The 16198-nt window shown below is 48.5% G+C and overlaps 2 protein-coding genes across 5 annotated transcripts in view; one reads left to right on the top strand and one right to left on the bottom strand.

Annotated features, from left to right (window-relative positions):
* Positions 1 to 12269, bottom strand: part of LOC6507455 — a 39928-nt gene extending 27659 nt beyond the window's left edge. For 2 of the 3 annotated variants that reach the window (XM_032454714.2, XM_044714834.1), the window contains exon 1: positions 11422 to 12269. In XM_032454714.2, the coding sequence (XP_032310605.1) occupies positions 11422 to 11473 (52 nt within the window). In that variant the 5' untranslated portion in view covers positions 11474 to 12269. The remainder of the gene's footprint in view (positions 1 to 11421) is intronic. The other variant, XM_001955941.4, reaches the window with a different exon arrangement.
* On the top strand, positions 8269 to 16162 carry LOC6507600 (dynein axonemal intermediate chain 4). Of its 2 annotated transcripts, XM_044714836.1 has the most exons (5): positions 8269 to 8546; positions 13752 to 13977; positions 14031 to 15463; positions 15514 to 15729; positions 15784 to 16162. In XM_044714836.1, exons 2-5 carry the CDS (start codon positions 13795 to 13797, stop codon positions 15998 to 16000), a joined length of 2049 nt encoding a protein of 682 aa, XP_044570771.1. In that variant the 5' UTR covers positions 8269 to 8546; positions 13752 to 13794; the 3' UTR covers positions 16001 to 16162. The 2 variants fall into 2 exon arrangements, with proteins under 2 accessions (XP_044570771.1, XP_001955980.1); XM_001955944.3 differs by lacking the exon at positions 8269 to 8546 and having other exon boundaries at positions 12744 to 13977.
* The last annotated feature ends 36 nt before the right edge of the window (positions 16163 to 16198 follow it).

Raw genomic sequence — 16198 nt, 5'->3', positions numbered from 1 at the left:
GAAATGCTGGTAATTAAGCCCTCTCGAGCGGCTCACCAGTAAAAAATGCTCAAAAATAAAACTGAAGGAGGCGAAAACATGAAAAATAAAACGGAACACAACAAATTAAAATGGAATTTAAGCGAGGAATGAAAGGACATGCTGTGGCAGCAGTCAGGACCATGCACGGGAGCAGGACCAGGCCAAATGCAAACAAGTTCCAGGCCCAAGAAGTGTCTAACAGTGTTTCCGGAGCAGGACAGCCAAGGAGCGCAAGGAATACCCCAAAAGTATGCTACGGAAGCGCTCCCGCTGAGGAGCCACGCCCACTGCACAGTCGAAAATTGGAGCTCTACAAGGATTAGAGATAGTTATATTTAAAATTTAATAATATCCTAGGTTTTCTAAGAAAGGGGGCTGACTATTTGCGCCGGACTATGTAAATATTGCACTATTTTATGATATAAATGGATTAGGTATGACCCTAAAAATTGTTTCTAGTGTAAGCCAAGCAAACAAAGCTGCTGCAACAACAACAACTATAGATGAAGCAATGGCAACAACAAGCCCGAACAAATTTCTTTATAATATACAAAGGAAATGCCAAGCCGAGGGACCAAAAACGAGCAGACAAACACGGGGAGTGGGAGAGAGCTGGGCCAGGGCCTTTCTCCAGGAAAGCGTAGTCCAAATGTGACACAAACATGTGTATGCTCAGCTGGTGCCTTGGCAACAACAAAAGGAGCAGCCAAAGGATTACAGAGGGTTGTGGAATGCGCCGAAGGAAGAGGCGCCTTACGTGCGTTAATAATACGCATACGACACGTTGTACGCACGGCACGGCAGAAGGCGGAATGTGGAAGGAAGCTCTGCCACTGACTCGGCGGCCATACATCATAACCAGGGAGACGTTGCCCAAGGAAACGTCAACAGGAGAAGGTTGAGTCGAAGCTGGAGCTGGCACTGGCACTGGCACTGGGGAAGGAGGCAGTAGCAGTAGCGACCTTGATTACGTTTGCAGCCTCACTGACTTTCCGGGCTCCCAGGCTGGCGGGTCCTTGGCAAACGCATAAAATGTATTTAACACACAATTTATGTCTGTGCGAGGCACAGAGGCGCTTAAATTTACAGCCCGCAGGCAAGCCAGCCAGTTGCTGGCTTCAGGTTTATTATATTAGAGCAGCACTCGGAGAAACGGGGGGTAATAAGTATAAATATGATAATTACTTCTGCTCCCAGAAGGAGTACAGTGAGGAAATAAGTTCAGAGATGATGGCTTTCGGAGGAATGATAGTTGCTAAAGTAGTATTGGAAAATTACTTTCTCTGCAGGAGCATCCGCATCCTGCCAGCTACAGGAGCCTGCCTGCTTTGTTTGCCAGCCATTTGTTCTACACATAAATTGGCCCGCGGGGCCATCAAGCAAAAATCATATGTTTTATGCATACATGGCCGAAGTTTACTCTGCCATGGCGGGTCTGGGGGTCTGGGTGTCTGGGCGGGTAAGAAAAAAGTTTAATAGACTTGACTTTAATATTTCAGATTTCGCCCCTCGCAGTGGAGGGAACAAAAAGTTTTTATTTTGATTTTATGACTTTGATGTTGTAGTTTTTTCGTTTGTTTTGGCAGAGACCGTAAGCCAAACTTTACATGAAAATCAAAAAAAGGGGAAAGTTTACAAAGTTAGCTTCGAATTGCAACTGGGAGAGTAATATTATGGGCGACTGTAAATAAACTGCAAATACATAATATAGTAGTTTCAAGAATTACTTTTGTGGCCTTTGGGAAAATATGATTTCCCTTATTACGATAATGCCGTCTGCTTCCGTCATTGCGGCGGAATGAAAATTAAATAAATTCCAATTATTTTGGCATTCAGACAGCTTGTAAGAGAAGCAGGATAAAAGCATCCACAGCCCCACTAGCCGCTCTCCGAAGGACCTCCCATCCGGCAAATGCGCAGCTTAAAAAGCCGAATGTGCACATGTGACGTTTTCCCCACGCAGGACAACAAAAAAGGGCCACCGAAATAAAAGGGAAAACTTTTAATTTTCCGCAAAATGCTTTACGGAACCTTTCTTAACAGGAACTTTTCATTTTTAATTAAATGGCATGGTTCCAGTCGACTCCCCAATGCCCAAATAGACAGGAAGAGGCGACTCGTCTGCGGTCGGAGAATCGGAGATTGGAGAATCCGAGGGAAGCCAGTTCCCGTCCCGCCTCCACGGTCCTCCACGAACCTCAATTAGTTAAAGGCAACGCGCGCTGGCTCAATCAGAAGAGCCGGAGAGCTAAGGCCAGACCAGATCCACACAAATCGTGCATTATTATTTATTTGTTTGGGTTGCTTATCAGCTGGAGCCCTGAAACGATGATCGAAATTCCCAGTCGCCAAGGACAGTGGAACTGGTACTACAAGGGGCTTAAGACATTAGGTCATGAAGCTTTAATTTTGGAAATAAAATAATTTAAATCTTGCCTTTTTGGAGAAGAGGAGAAACAAGAATCTTACTTGTGTGCATATGATGCCAGAAACAATTAAAAGTAAATATTAAATCTTTATTAAATTCTCTTATTTTCATTTCTAAGACTTATAAGATAAGATACTATATTGCATTAAAAGACTATATAGAATGAAAGCTTTTGAAAACTTAAAGTGCCTAAAAATATACCTTCATAGAAGACCTTTCAGCCCACTGTGTCTCAGACTGTTTGGGGCGTAGGGGCAACTGCAGTCACGCATCTCACGAGTGCGCTATTATATTCTCACCTTATGATGACTGACTCTGAGGCAGCAGAACGCCAACCCAGACTTGGATTGTAGGCTGGGAGGCTGGCGAGGATTTCGATGGGATGGGAGGGCTACTTCAGGGGGTGGGCTGAAGCTGAAGCTTTTTTTCGAGGGCTCAACGGCCGGGAATCGGGTACCGGGTGCGGCAATTGAAAAGCCGCAAACAATAATTGCAGTTACCTAAGCCGAGGCCCAAAAACCGCAGCAATTTCTGCTCACTGCCCCTGGAAAACGGGAAAGGGAATGCGGCTCATCCTGTTCTAACAGTACGGTGAGGAGGACGGCGGAGGATGGGGGCTTGGGGCCGCTCCACGCGAATTAGGCAAATTGTGTGCAATTTCGCGATTTTCATTTTTTGTTTTGTTTCCAGATCCGTGGCCATCGATTGTCGCTGCTCAAGCGTTCGTGTTTTGGGGGAAACTGTGTTAAGATTCGCTTGTTGTGCCGGTTTTCATAATCCCGACAGCTTCGCCGCCCCGACTCCTCTCCGCCGACTCACAATCCGGAGTTCACGGGTTCAGCGAGTTTGCACTTGTGTGTCATCCTGTCTCCACAGTTTCCACTTTTTCCACTTTCCACTCCCTGATCCCTGATCCGTTTCTATGCAGTTGCCCCGCAGCCATTTTTAGTTGTCGAGGACGACACCCACAACCGTTCAAGTTCCCCTTTCGGGCCAGCCCCCTTAGCTCCTCCGGCGCCCCCCGTCTCCCGGCTGAAGCACCTTCATTAACATACCAACTGCAATGCGAACTAAAGAGGCATAGGCGGAGCTGGATCCATTTTTGGCGGGGATCCGTTTAGTAATTCCCTTGAAAAAATGCTCTTCACAGAGCATATGGTAGCAGACGCCCCTGCAAGTGCTGGGAACAGGGGAGGCATAAGCAGAGGAACATAAGAGCCTGCTGGGGAGGATTGCCCGACTGCGGCAAGGAATTCAGCTTCGTGGCTCGGAATTTGCTGTAATCCGATACAATTTAGCGGCTTAAAGCTTCTGCCTGCTTGACGCTCAAGTTTCCCATCATCTTCCCTGACTGTTGTTGTTTTTTTGTTCGTGTTATGACTAAAGCCCCGTCTCTTCCCGTCCCGAAAAAGGGAAGAACCAGATCCCCAGTGAGGCACGCGCTCCGGACCCTCTTTTCTTGTTCCGCCATGGCCTTTGTTTTGAGTTCTCTGTCCTATCCTTTTTTTTGCCAGGGTTCGTTGGAGGGCCTCTGGGGAGGAAGGGCTGAGGAGAAACCTTCAGCTCCAATGGTGATTAGAAGCCACTTGAATGGATCCCTCTTACTTCATCTGTCCCATTCAATAAATCTGAAAGGACCTCATCAAAAGGGTGTTTCTGAACCGTTTGATAATCGTTTGAGAAAAAAGTAGATTCTTACTTAAAAATTACTATTTTGAGCATGTAAGAAGTTTGTTTCAAATAGGGAGTATAAGGTTATCCTGTGTTTCTTAACCTTTTAACCCATAATTTAAGCTTTTTCTCCAGGTGCATGAAACACATTTTCCTCCCATCAAATATTCCACAAAATCCGCTTTGCGTTTTAGCCACACCCGCTCCCCTTTTCCAACTCACTTAAGAATGCAACAAAAAATACAAAATTATCAAAAATAAAACCAAGACGGTGGGAAGCAAAAAAAGTGAAAAGAAAGTAGGGAAAAAAGAAACAGAGTCATGGGGAAACTGGGAAGAAAATTCAAAGGGGCGCATGCAAAATGCATGTGGGGAAAAAATCTAAACAATTTTCGCTACAACTTTGCCGACGGCTGCGAAAGGATTACATGACTGGCTGGGAGAGGATGGGGCATACATGTGTATGGTAATTGTTTTTTGCATCAGGAAATAGAAATTCAAAGCGGGAATTCCCGGGCAGCCATTTCCGGTAACCTACTTCTATCTACCATGGCTTCCGTTTACATTTCACTACCATATCTAAGATAGAAACTATCAATATTTATTTCAAAAATCCTCTTATAAATACAAAAGTAGAGGTTAAAAAATAAGTGTAAATAATTATGTTTTAGGGTTGAAAACTGCCTCCTAGAAAGCTCCCATTTAGTTGATGTCTCTCATCCACGCTTCGAGTAATTGCTTTCATATGCAATTATGGAACTAGGGGGAAAATTAGTGGGAGGGGCTGGTGACACTTGTCAAGGTCTCCGCTCCGCCTGCCGCGAGTTATGCTGCATTTAAACTAAACTCACCTGCCACCAGGTGGAAGATAAATGCCGTGGAGAGTGGGAGCAAGTGAGAAAACAAGAGGAAAACCAGCGCCAGCCGGAGTGCCGTTTATTTTTCACTTTTTCCACTCGGCGACCCATTAAATGGCAACATTTTCCACCCACTCACCCACTCCCACTCCCACGCACACACGTACAGTCAGTGGGTTGAAAATTGCATTTAATTCCATATTGAAGTCGCGAGTTGCTCTTGTTCCCTGTTTGCATTTTTTACTATTTTTACTATTTGTTGTTTTGGTTGTTGGGGTTGCGGCTGCTGCAGTCCGTTAAATATTCATAAAATCAACTGTGGCAGGACTAGAAAGGGCGCTGGGAGAAAGGACATTGGCCCAGAGCTGCACACTGAAACGGAACTCAAATATTTGTTCGATCGGGTTTAGTGGCTGTTGGCAAATACATGTGAGTATGCACATGTTCTCATAGCTACACTGGAAAGCAATATAGAAGCCATCTTCTGAATGAAAATGTTAACAGCAGGAGCCATTTCTCCGAGTGCACAGCCCTGCTATGGCATCCTGGCAGCGTTCAAAATGGAGTATTTATCTAATGTGCATCAAACGGCATCCCGAGCAGGCCAAGAATGGAAACCGAGCAAGGAGAACACGGCCAATGAAGTTGAATTGCAGAGCAGCTGCAGCAACAAAAGGCCACGTTAAGGATATTATAAGTTACGCTCGGCTGGATCGAATGTGGCTTTAAGCAAGCAGAATGTTGGGCTTCCTGCCCGGGCTTCCTTCCTCCCTTCATGTAAATCACAATTTGTGAAATTCCATAATTTGTTCGCAATTTGCAGAGTGGTATGATACAGGATGTCAACCCCTCGGCTTGACATTAAATCTCCGCTGTGCGAACACCTGCACCGAAGCAAACAGCCGAATCCTGCAACGACTGCTCCTTCTGTTCCTTCTCCTGGAAGTCAATTTACGGCCCATTTCCCCCGGCCAGAGTATCTGCTACGACCTGGTGCCAAATGGCACTTAAATGAAGTACACCCGCCCGGTATCTCTCAGACATGTCCTTGGAGAAAGCGTGTGGGAGTGCTCGGGGACAAAATCAATACATCGTCAATTGCCTGCTTTTTTAAGGCTTTAAGGCCCCTTCCCGACCAAAACTGGCATTTTCATACAGTTTTAGAGGGTATTTCATTTTTTCCAAAAAAAAGAATGCATGGGATGGCCACAGCGAGGTCCATATCTATGCTCATATTCATCCGATTCTTAAGCAGAATACATCAAACGAATTGTGGATCGATTCTCCATCGATCTGCGTCAAAATCTAGAAACAACATTTTTTTATATTTTTTGTCTCATTTTCTGGGGAGTCCCTTCGAAAGTGCATGGAGCCACTATATGGCCCCCAGCGATGGCTATATCTTTGCCAATATGCATCCGATTCTTAAGCCGATTACCTTAAACGATTTGTGGATCGATTCTCCACCGATCTGCATCAAAATCTAGAAACAAAATATTTTTTAGATTTTTTGTCTCATTTTCTGGGGAGTCCCTTCGAAAGTGCATGGAGCCACTTTATGGCCCCCAGCGATGGCTATATCTTTGACAATATTCATCTGATTCATAAGCGGAATACCTTAAACGATTTGTGGATCGATTCTTCATCAAGCTACATCCTAATCTAAGAACAAATTATTTTTTAATTTTTTTGTCAAATTTTCAAGACGATATGTAACTGAAAGGATATACAAACTTCGGTTTCGACCAAGATTACCTTACTTGATTCAATTAATTTATATATATTACGTACAGAGGGGATGCCATTTTGGCCTGTACTGGTTCTGTTTTCTTTTACTTTTAATATTTGATTAGTTTTTCCAGTGGGTGAGTTTTACTTATATCGATGTGAAATATTGTAGTAATGAAATTTTTTAATGAAAACGGGTACTGGAAACTTCGTTTTTCCTCTTAGTTGTGTTTAAGCTGAAAACTGCCATTTGGCCATTTTCATGTGGCCCCTGTTTGGCCAACACTGACAGAAAACTGCCAGACAGCAGGCCCACCATAGAGGGCGAGGAGGAGTAGCAACTTTAGCACGTGCTGTCAGCAGGAAAGACAAACGGAGGGACACACCAGAACCAGATCCACATCCACTTCCACACCAGACGGTGACTTGCCGAGGGGACGCAGTCTCTCTTGACTCTGCTTTTTGCCACCCCTCCTGATGCCCCCGGTAGCCCTCCCCTGGGCCCGGTTACCTTCACCTTGGCTGCAATTAATTCTGGTAACATAATCTTCACTTACAACTTTATATGACACTAAATCAGTGCAGAGTGTGGCCCAAACGAGGAGCCCGGTGGGGGCAGAGGCCTTTATATTAGAGCGGAATCGGCTCGTGTGTTGAGGGCGTTGCCGGGCGGCTTACAAGCCCCAATTATGGGCTCACACACATCCGAAACTCGACGCTTTCCGACCCGAAATTTAATTAGTTCCATTTAAAGCTCAAAAGCGATACAGAAACAAAAAGAAAAGATGGGAACTCGCGCGAATTCTCTCCGCATATTTGCACGCCGGCCGATGATAATTATCGCTGCGAAATTCGGTCAGAGGTTGACCCATGTGTTCTGCATGTTCCCCTGATATGTACTTTGGGGCACCATGGGGCGAGATACGAGAGTCCGGTCCATTTCATTTTCACTTTGCCCAGCGGGGAGCACTCGGGCACCGATAACAGATCACATTCAGATCGGATTATTCCGATTACGTGATTTCTGAATGCCTTTGTGCAGCCCAGTGCATGTTTATGGGCTTTACTTTTGTCCGGGGACAGTGGCCGAAAGGTGTCTCTATTTTATGAGTCACGAGAGTAAATATTATTGGTAAGCCCATTGAATGAGAACCACATTATGGAACTCTTTTATTTAGAAACTTCCGCACCTTTCCTCTCTTGGAGAATCCATTACTTCGGTCCCAGGTGTGAGGCATGAAATTTGGGATGAGTTCGTTTAATAAATTCCTTAAAACAGTCATTCACAGTTCTGGCGATTTCCTCAAGCCATTAGCAATTGGAAACGGCCGAGGAGATCCACTCCCAGCTTCAGATTCGGACCCACCGCCAGCCCCCTCGAGTGCAAGTGAAATCCGATGAAGTGCATGGAGTGCGAGGAGTGGAGGCACCGCCTCATGCCGAGCGCTTAACTTTTCGACATGTTTCACATGTGATGAAGATTAAGTAGAAAATAATTACAAGCTGGGCGGCGGCGGAGCTAAAGCCACAGCTGAGTCTCTGGACTCTCAGTCCAGAGCCCAGAGCCCAGAGCCGAGGCTGTGTGGGCAATCGCGATCGGATGGCGATCGGGGATAGCTCTGTGATCGGAGCCCGGCTTGGGGTAATTACATAAACGGCGATGTCAGTGCGGTGACAGGACGGCGTCAACGGAGTCTCAGCAAATCTGGAACTCTGGAGCTCTGCCCTCGGACTCCGCTCTCCGCTCAGGTGATCCCCGCCAGTCGATCATCAATCGTGCGAACTTTCCAGGGGCCCGCCCCCTCGGAGCGCGGATATCATTGCACTGCAGTCCAGTTCAGGTAACCACCTCTACCTGTTCTCGGAGACCCAGAGACCTCGCGATTGCAGAAGAAACCACGAAATAAAAGGGCCAAATCAGCGTGTAAGATGCCCGATGCCATGGACGGGGCTCTTTTCGGGCCATAAATTTTAAAGTAATTTTCTCTCAGCCCCGAATAATTTATGGGAAAATATTAAGCTGCCCCAAATACTTGGGTAGCCCCGCGATCCTCTAACTACTTAAATCCCGAACAACTAACCCAAATAGAGTAATTAAATAAGAGTCCACGTCCTCGTCCGCTCATCCTTTATCTACTGGGATAATCCGGGTCTGGCCAAAAGTCAGAAAGGAGATCACCAGCCGATTTTCGCACAGTAATTCTTGGCTGTGGATATCCCGAACCGGATTGAATTATGGCTACCACTTCAAGGGCCCAGGTCACGATTATCTGCATACGCAGCACACTACTACCCGGCCCTCCAAAGTACCAGCCTCCCATCCCACCACCAGAGCCCACCAGACAGCAATAATAATTTCAAAATTGGCGCACTTAAGCGAGGATGGTGGGGCGGTAATTTGAAAGTTATTTTGTTGCCGTTGCGGTAAAATTATTGAGCAATATGCTGATCTGTAAAATCATAAATAAAAATATTTGTACTTGACCGCAGCTGCCTGGCTCTGGGGATCTGGGGATCTCGGTATCCACCTTCGCCGGGGCCAGCTCCAGCCTCGGATCCAGCTCCATCTTCATCCGACTTTTATAACCTTTATGTTATTAGGTGAGAGAGTCGCTTTCGGGGCCAAAATCGGAGCTCCGGACCCGAATATACGGAGTTCCGGATCTCGGCACCGGCACTTTCCGCCCGCGGCTTAACGATTGATAAAGTCTTTTTATTTACAAGCTGATAATGATGGTGTAGGTGCAGCTTTTGGCATTGCGACGGTTTTCATATAATTTATGGGCAATTTGCAGACGATTTTCGAGGCCCCGGCAGACGCGGCTCGGAATGTGGCGCGCCGGAACGTGGGGAAGGGAACTGCCCTGGGAGGGATGTAGGGAGAGAGTGGAAGACGAGAAAGATCTACAAACGGAATTTATGGGAATTAAACAACCCACCAAGTGCTGCGTCCTAAAAACTTGTCGTAGAGCTCATAACTGGGAAGCAGGTTTGAGTTGCGAACACTTTGAAGCCTAAAAGTAGGGCAACAATGTGGCTGTATTCGCTAATGGAGTTTAATGTGTCTGATGGTTCTCCGTACAGATTCTATAATGTCTACCGAACCGTTCCACCACGTCTATCATATTCTATTCCAGACTCTACAACCTGCTTACCATTCTAATCCCATTCGAAGACTGTTTTGTAATATTGATAGACATCTTCCAGGGGGAATGGGGCCTGAGCGGCCCATTAAAGTGTCACAACAAAACGCTGAACTCATTTTTTGATACGCCACTGGGGCAGGGACGGCCATAAAACCAGCGACTTGATGGGGAGTTTATAAGGAAAAACAGAAGACCTTAGGCACGAACTAATAACACGAATGCCCAAAGTGTCAACTCTTCTTCCTGGGGAGGGGGTGGACGGCCAGAACTATGTGTAAGCCGATTATGGGACACGACTTTCGGGAACGGAACGCACATAAAAATGTCTCTCTGGCGGAGATCTGCCAGAATCGTGTTAGGCGTGCTCCCAGGAGAAGGAGGAGGGGGTCGGTCCTCCTCCGTCATACTCCGTCCTCCCTGGATCTGGTATCGATGTTTGTGTCGCCTCTGATGATCGTCATTAACATCAAATTACCACAAGTCACAGTCATGTTGACCAAAAAACGGGGGAAAATAAAGATGAAGATGAGAATAAAACCCAAGAACTAAGAAGGGTCCAGACAGATAGTCGGCACTTAGTTGGAGAGTTATGGAGCAGAAATGAAATGGAGGAACCACAGCCAGGGAGGCGCAGGCGCAACCACAATGATGTGGTTGAAATTCCTTTAGTTCTGCCGTTGGCTACACCTTATTGGCCATCGGGACAAATCTGTTATGACACCTGCCCGCTGGGATGCCAAAAGGAGCTGATGGGTTGGCTTTATAGAGATTATTCGTAAACAAGATAGAAACACACAATAATAATCCCAGATTATACTAAAGACTGTATAGATTCTATAGCTATTTTCCAAAGTATTCGCCAACCTTCACCCAAGTCCCCTTGTTTATTCTGGTGACTGGAGTCCCCACCTTAGTGAGATATTATCTCTGGCAGACCTGCTGAGACGATCTGCATAATTATGCTAAACACATTAAATTCATTCATAAATCTTCGCCAAACATCATTCACCGAGGGAACACCCCTGTGAGAATTTTGATAATGGGATGTGAGCTATTATTCATGGCCCGACGCGAGATCTCGCTCCCATTTATATTTGTCCACTGGGGCTTTGTAGGTGATAATGCCCAGTTTGGGGTTATTTACGACTCGGCGGCACTCGAGATGCTGCACGTAAAGAAAAATGTGTGATCTTCCAACTCACTTAGACATCACTTACAAAAGGTAACCAGTCTTTTCCCCAAGTGTGGCTTTGGGGAAGGGCTCAGTCTGGGGTCTGGGGACTAGGGAAGCATTTAAATAAAATCAATAAACCAGTCGGGAGCAGCAACAAAACCGAAACCGAAACCGAAACCGAATTCGAATCAGAAACAATTTTGAAGATGCAAATTATGCAAATGGGACGGAGCGTGGTGTGAGGCCGGTCCGAAATCGAGGCGATATAGCACGAAACGGAATTCACCTGCCCGGCGAAATCATATTTCTTTCTTGCCCAATCTCGACGTGGGGCGCCAAGAGGCACCGGGCAGTGGGAAGTGGGCAGTGGGCGGTGGGGGCGTGGTCGAAGCTTACCTGTCGTCGTTGGGGAGTCGCTCGATCGGTGCAGACGCTTCCAAAACAACATATTTGTTTTTATACTTTTTTGGAAGCTGATAAGATCTGATCGCTGATTGGTTTCGTTATGTGATCACGTTTTGAGGTTATGCGGGTGTTGAATTAGGCGTCTTTCAGTTCTCCCTTGTCTCGATGGCTTATTGCGAAATGCTGTTAACATTTGACACACGGCACATTAATTACTTGGCCACTGATTAGCATAAATTTCGAATCACTCACTGCGCCCATCCCGCTCGGTTCTGGGTCTGGGTCTCTCCGCCACACGCGCCAAAACACGCCAAAAAAGTTCAAAAAGCAGGTAAGCCAAGTGGGCTAAGGTAGCGAGCGGCAGAGTGGCTCGAAGGCAACTGCAGCGACAAATTAAGACGGCCCGCACTCGAGGCCCTCTCGCACTCGACCGGCGCTCCAAGAAAGTTATGTTACAATTACACTGAGCGAAAGTGCAGGGCCTGCCACCAGCTCTTGTGGCTTAAATGCCTGCCTCTGTTCGAGCTGGAATATAGAGCAGCTGCGTCGCTTTCGATTTGTTTTTGTCTGCTATCTTGCTGTCGAGCTACCAGTCCGAGTGTCAGGTGTCACCCAGAGGTGTGTGCTCAATTAGCTACCAACTTTTCTGCACTTCCGTTAAGCGGTTTTCACGCCCTGAGCCCCCGAGCCGAACTTCTGGCCCGCTCGACGGTTAATTAACGAATAAAAAGCCGCCTTTTTCGTTACGGAAAAAATCTCCGAGCTCGGCTTAAGCGTCGCTTCTTCGAAGCTTCTTCGTGCTCCCTGGCTCTGTGGCTCCGTGGCTCCACGCTCCGTGCCACAATAAAAACGAAAAAGAAAATATGTTACACCAAAACAGCTGCGTCGCAGTCGCAGCCGCTGCCTCAGCCTCGGCCAGCGCCGATGTCGGCGCACATTGGGGCCAGTGGGGACATAAAACAGGTGTAAAAAGCGATATGAATGAGCGACATATGATGGAGCGTACGCCAGATCGAGATAGCCAGGCTTTTATGGGTCTCGGGGTGTGGACACAATTAGATGTCTGTAAAAAATGGGCATTGAGATTTTGGCTTTATGGCTGGGCTTTTAAGTCTGGCTTTAATGAAACAAGGGTTCAAGTATTCGGCCTTTATACATACCAATACTAACTATTTATTTAAGATTTTTATTTCAAGATCTATCCTATAATTGCCTGTTGGCCAGGTTAATTGCAGGTGAGTTAGCCTGCGCCGACGTCGCAGCTGGCGTTGCGTTGGTGGCGGTTCACTGAATTTGAGCAACTGCGGCGCTGCTGCCACATTTCGAAGTTGCAGCAACAAACAGGCAACACGGGAGTGATGGTTGGCTCGTGCAGAGTTCATAATGCACGCAACCAGGCAGTAGACGGGGAACTGTGCTTGTTGCCAACATTTCTGGCCTGCACATTCATTGCTTAACGCTTTGATGCGTTGACGGTTCCTGCTTTCGGCCTCAAGCCGGCAGCAGGCTGACCAACATGCGAAGCCAAGACTCTTCTAGGCCATCAATTTGACATATTGCACTTGGCTATCTGGCTCCTTTCCCCTTTCCCCCAGCCGGCTGTTCATTAAGCGAATCAGCCTAGCGAAGCATAAAGCCAAATTAACATAAACAACTTCTTTCCGACTTGGCTATATGGCTTAACGCTCGGCGGTCTCCGGTAGAGGCACTGTGCATATGGCTCGGTGCCTCATCTTCGAGGCATTGTCAGGAATTGTGGCGGAATTAAAGACCATTTCCCCCGCCCTTTTTCCGCCAGATCAGGAGCGGTTCGAGGGGCTTTGGAGCTTTGTGGCCCCAAAGATTCCCTCTTCGGCTACGGCCCTGTTGGCCATGGCGGCGGCAAATTGCTTTTGGTACGCGTCTAATTGGAATACGAATTTCATTTGTGGTAGCCGGGATGTTATTGTTGTCAGTCACTTGTTTTTCCTCTCTACGGTTGGGGGGTTTTCTTGTGACAGGTCATAGCACAGTTCATACAGTGAGGGGCTTTCCTCTATCATTTCCTATATGGTAATGGAGTTAATACAATCTTTTTGGAGCTCCCTCCCTCCTGCACATGATGTCTTAACTTAAATTTAAAACCACTACGCCAGTCGCCTATTATGCATTTCTGTTGCGTGATTTAAACTATTTTATAAATATTCATAAATGCAAAGAGAGCAGCGGGTGCAACGCTGTTAATGGGATGCCGACTGGCGAGTTGCAACACCCCCACCCAGTGCAACTGGTAGTTATGGCACCCAGTCCCTATTATGTTGCCATAATACCCGCGGCAACAGCGGCGTGGCACGTGCTGCAAGTACTCGCTTCCAGTTGCTGAAAATGTCCCGCGAACTGAGGAAGGACTACCGCACGGCGGACTTCGAGCTGCTTAGCCAGCGGATCCGGGATCACCCGATAATGAAGTCCTCGGAGAAGGACCAGCAGCAGATGCAGATGTTGCGCACTCCGGAGTACCGGACCAAGTGCGTGATGCGGGCCTCCCTGGATGATATTGCCCTGGGGGTGGGTACTCCTCGGTTTAGAAAATCATGATTCTATTAAAACCACTCTTCCAGATAAACCTCTACAAGCTCCAGCTGGACAGGCCGCACTCACCCTTCCTGGAGGAGACAGGGGAGCCTGGACCCTCCGCCCGTTCCGCCGCCTCCGCTCGGCCACCGCCTACGCCCTTTATCAAAGTCCTCCTCCGGAAGACCCCCATCGTGGTGCTCTTCGAGCGGCGCAGCATGACCGCCCTGGCGGATAGCGAGGAGGGTCGCCAGGTGCTCGAGGACAACCGGAAGTACGAGGAGCTCCTTTCCGGAGTGGACAAGACGCGTCGCACCGTGGACGCTGACACCCAAACCATGACGACCCTCATGAAGTCCCGCCTGGTGAACACCGAACGCCTAACCACCGCCCAAATGGGGTCCTACGTGTCCAACTTTGAGATGTACGACACCTACGCGGATCTGCAAAAGTCGACGACGAGCGTCCAGGTGCAGGGGGCGCAGGAGATTCAGGTGACCACCTACCACGTGGGCGGGGTGGATCCGTTTGTCAAGATCAACAGCCTGCCCGCGTTTCGACTGGCTCTGATGCTGACGATGCGCATCCTGGCCAGCAATGTCTTCGAGCCGCAGCAGCGACGCTACCGGAACATGGAACTGCCCGATCCCCTGGCCGAGGATGTGAAGTTCAAGTACAGACTGGGTCTGCTCTGGCGATTGAGTCCGCCGGCGCCGGACACCGAGAAACACCAGGCGGTGAGCGATGTCAGCTTCTGTCCCAGCAATGGCGACATCATGGCGGTGGCCTACGGAGTCTACAGCCACGCCAAGGTGGGCAAGCTGCCGCGGTCCGGGTGGGTGTACGTGTGGAACATCAAGAACCCCGTGAACCCGGAGCGGCGATATCACTATCAGGTGCCAGTGGTCACCGTCGAGTTCTCCCCCACTCAGCCGCAGCTGCTCGCCATTGGACTGCACAATGGAGGCGTTGAGGTGAGGGACATCTCTGTCCCGGATCGACCGCCGCTGTCAATGTCGCAGCGAAAGACCTCGCCGCACTTTGAACCCGTGACCTCCATCAAGTGGATCTTCTTTGAGGGCGATGTGGGATGCACGGATCCGAACATCACGCCCTTTCTGGCCACCTCGCAGGCGGGTGCGGTGACCAAGTACCGCCTGATCAACAGCCCCCACTTGCTCGGGTTCGAGCACCAGCGGCTGGAGCGGGCTGAGGGAGAGCTGGAGGGGATCCCGATTGATCGTCCCCCGCCAGCCGCCTGCCTGTTGGCCAACCGCCATCCGCAGTGTCTGGAACTGGTCCTGGACCCAGTCCATCGGGACATCTACTACGTGCTCACCGACGAGGGCACCCTGTACAGGTTTTCGACGAACTATCCCCTCCAGCACCTGGAGCTGAGGCAGGTCCATGACGGACCAGCCGCATGCATGGAGTTCTCGCCTTGGTCGCCCAGAATGTACCTCACCTGCGGCAGTGACTGGTAAGGATTAGTCATGTCCTCAAGCCTTGAAAAACGCCTATTTTTCGTAGGTGCATCCGCATTTGGCTCGCAGGCATCTTGGTACCGATTGTGACCCTGCAGCACCACCTGTCGCCGGTCCACTGCGCCCGCTGGAGCCGCACCCACTCCACCATCCTGGTCTCCCTCAGCCGCACCACTATCGACATCTGGGATCTAAGGAACAGCACCATGAAACCTGTTTCGTCCACCTCCATCGATGCGGACATTTTTTACACCACTTTCAAGTGAGTTGGAGATCCACTAGCTTGTTGTAATAATCCTGTCATCTTCCTCTACAGATTCACCCACTGTGGCCGCTCCCTGGCGGTGGGCAACGAGGCTGGAAATCTGCTGATGATGTCCTTCGAGGACATGCCCTTCCCCCCGCACTTTCAGTACAAGCAGCTCAAGAGAGCCATCTTCAAGGCCCTTTCGATGCAACCCGATCTCCGCCAGCAGGTTAAGAGTGTGGGCTACTTCGGCTATCCAGACGGCAAGAAAGTAACCAGAGCTTAGCCAGTTCTATGACACTACTGCTATTATCGTATTCCTTCCTTGAAACGAATAAACTTGCGCCCTTTTTGTATCGGAACTAACTCTTATCAATAACCTGCATTTAAATTACAAAACACGGCGCAAAGTGGCTTCCAGCACCTTGAGCATATCATCGCCACCAAGTTCAAGCCGTCGCCGCCTGCTAAGTTTGTGGTTTGC

This window comes from Drosophila ananassae, chromosome 2R, assembly GCF_017639315.1.
Source record: "Drosophila ananassae strain 14024-0371.13 chromosome 2R, ASM1763931v2, whole genome shotgun sequence".
NCBI classification, from domain to species: domain Eukaryota; kingdom Metazoa; phylum Arthropoda; class Insecta; order Diptera; family Drosophilidae; genus Drosophila; species Drosophila ananassae.
The sequence above is the reverse complement of the archived record's forward strand: the minus strand, read 5'-3'. Positions and strand labels throughout refer to the sequence as shown.

What these genes read in the sequence shown, in the direction of transcription:
- LOC6507600 (XM_044714836.1), top strand. Translation starts at nt 13,795, where the DNA reads ATGTCCCGCGAACTGAGGAAGGACTACCGCACGGCGGACTTCGAGCTG. An exon ending in TGGATGATATTGCCCTGGGG is followed by an intron (nt 13,978 to 14,030) that starts GTGGGTACTCCT and finishes CCACTCTTCCAG; the next exon opens with ATAAACCTCTACAAGCTCCA. An exon ending in CTCACCTGCGGCAGTGACTG is followed by an intron (nt 15,464 to 15,513) that starts GTAAGGATTAGT and finishes TATTTTTCGTAG; the next exon opens with GTGCATCCGCATTTGGCTCG.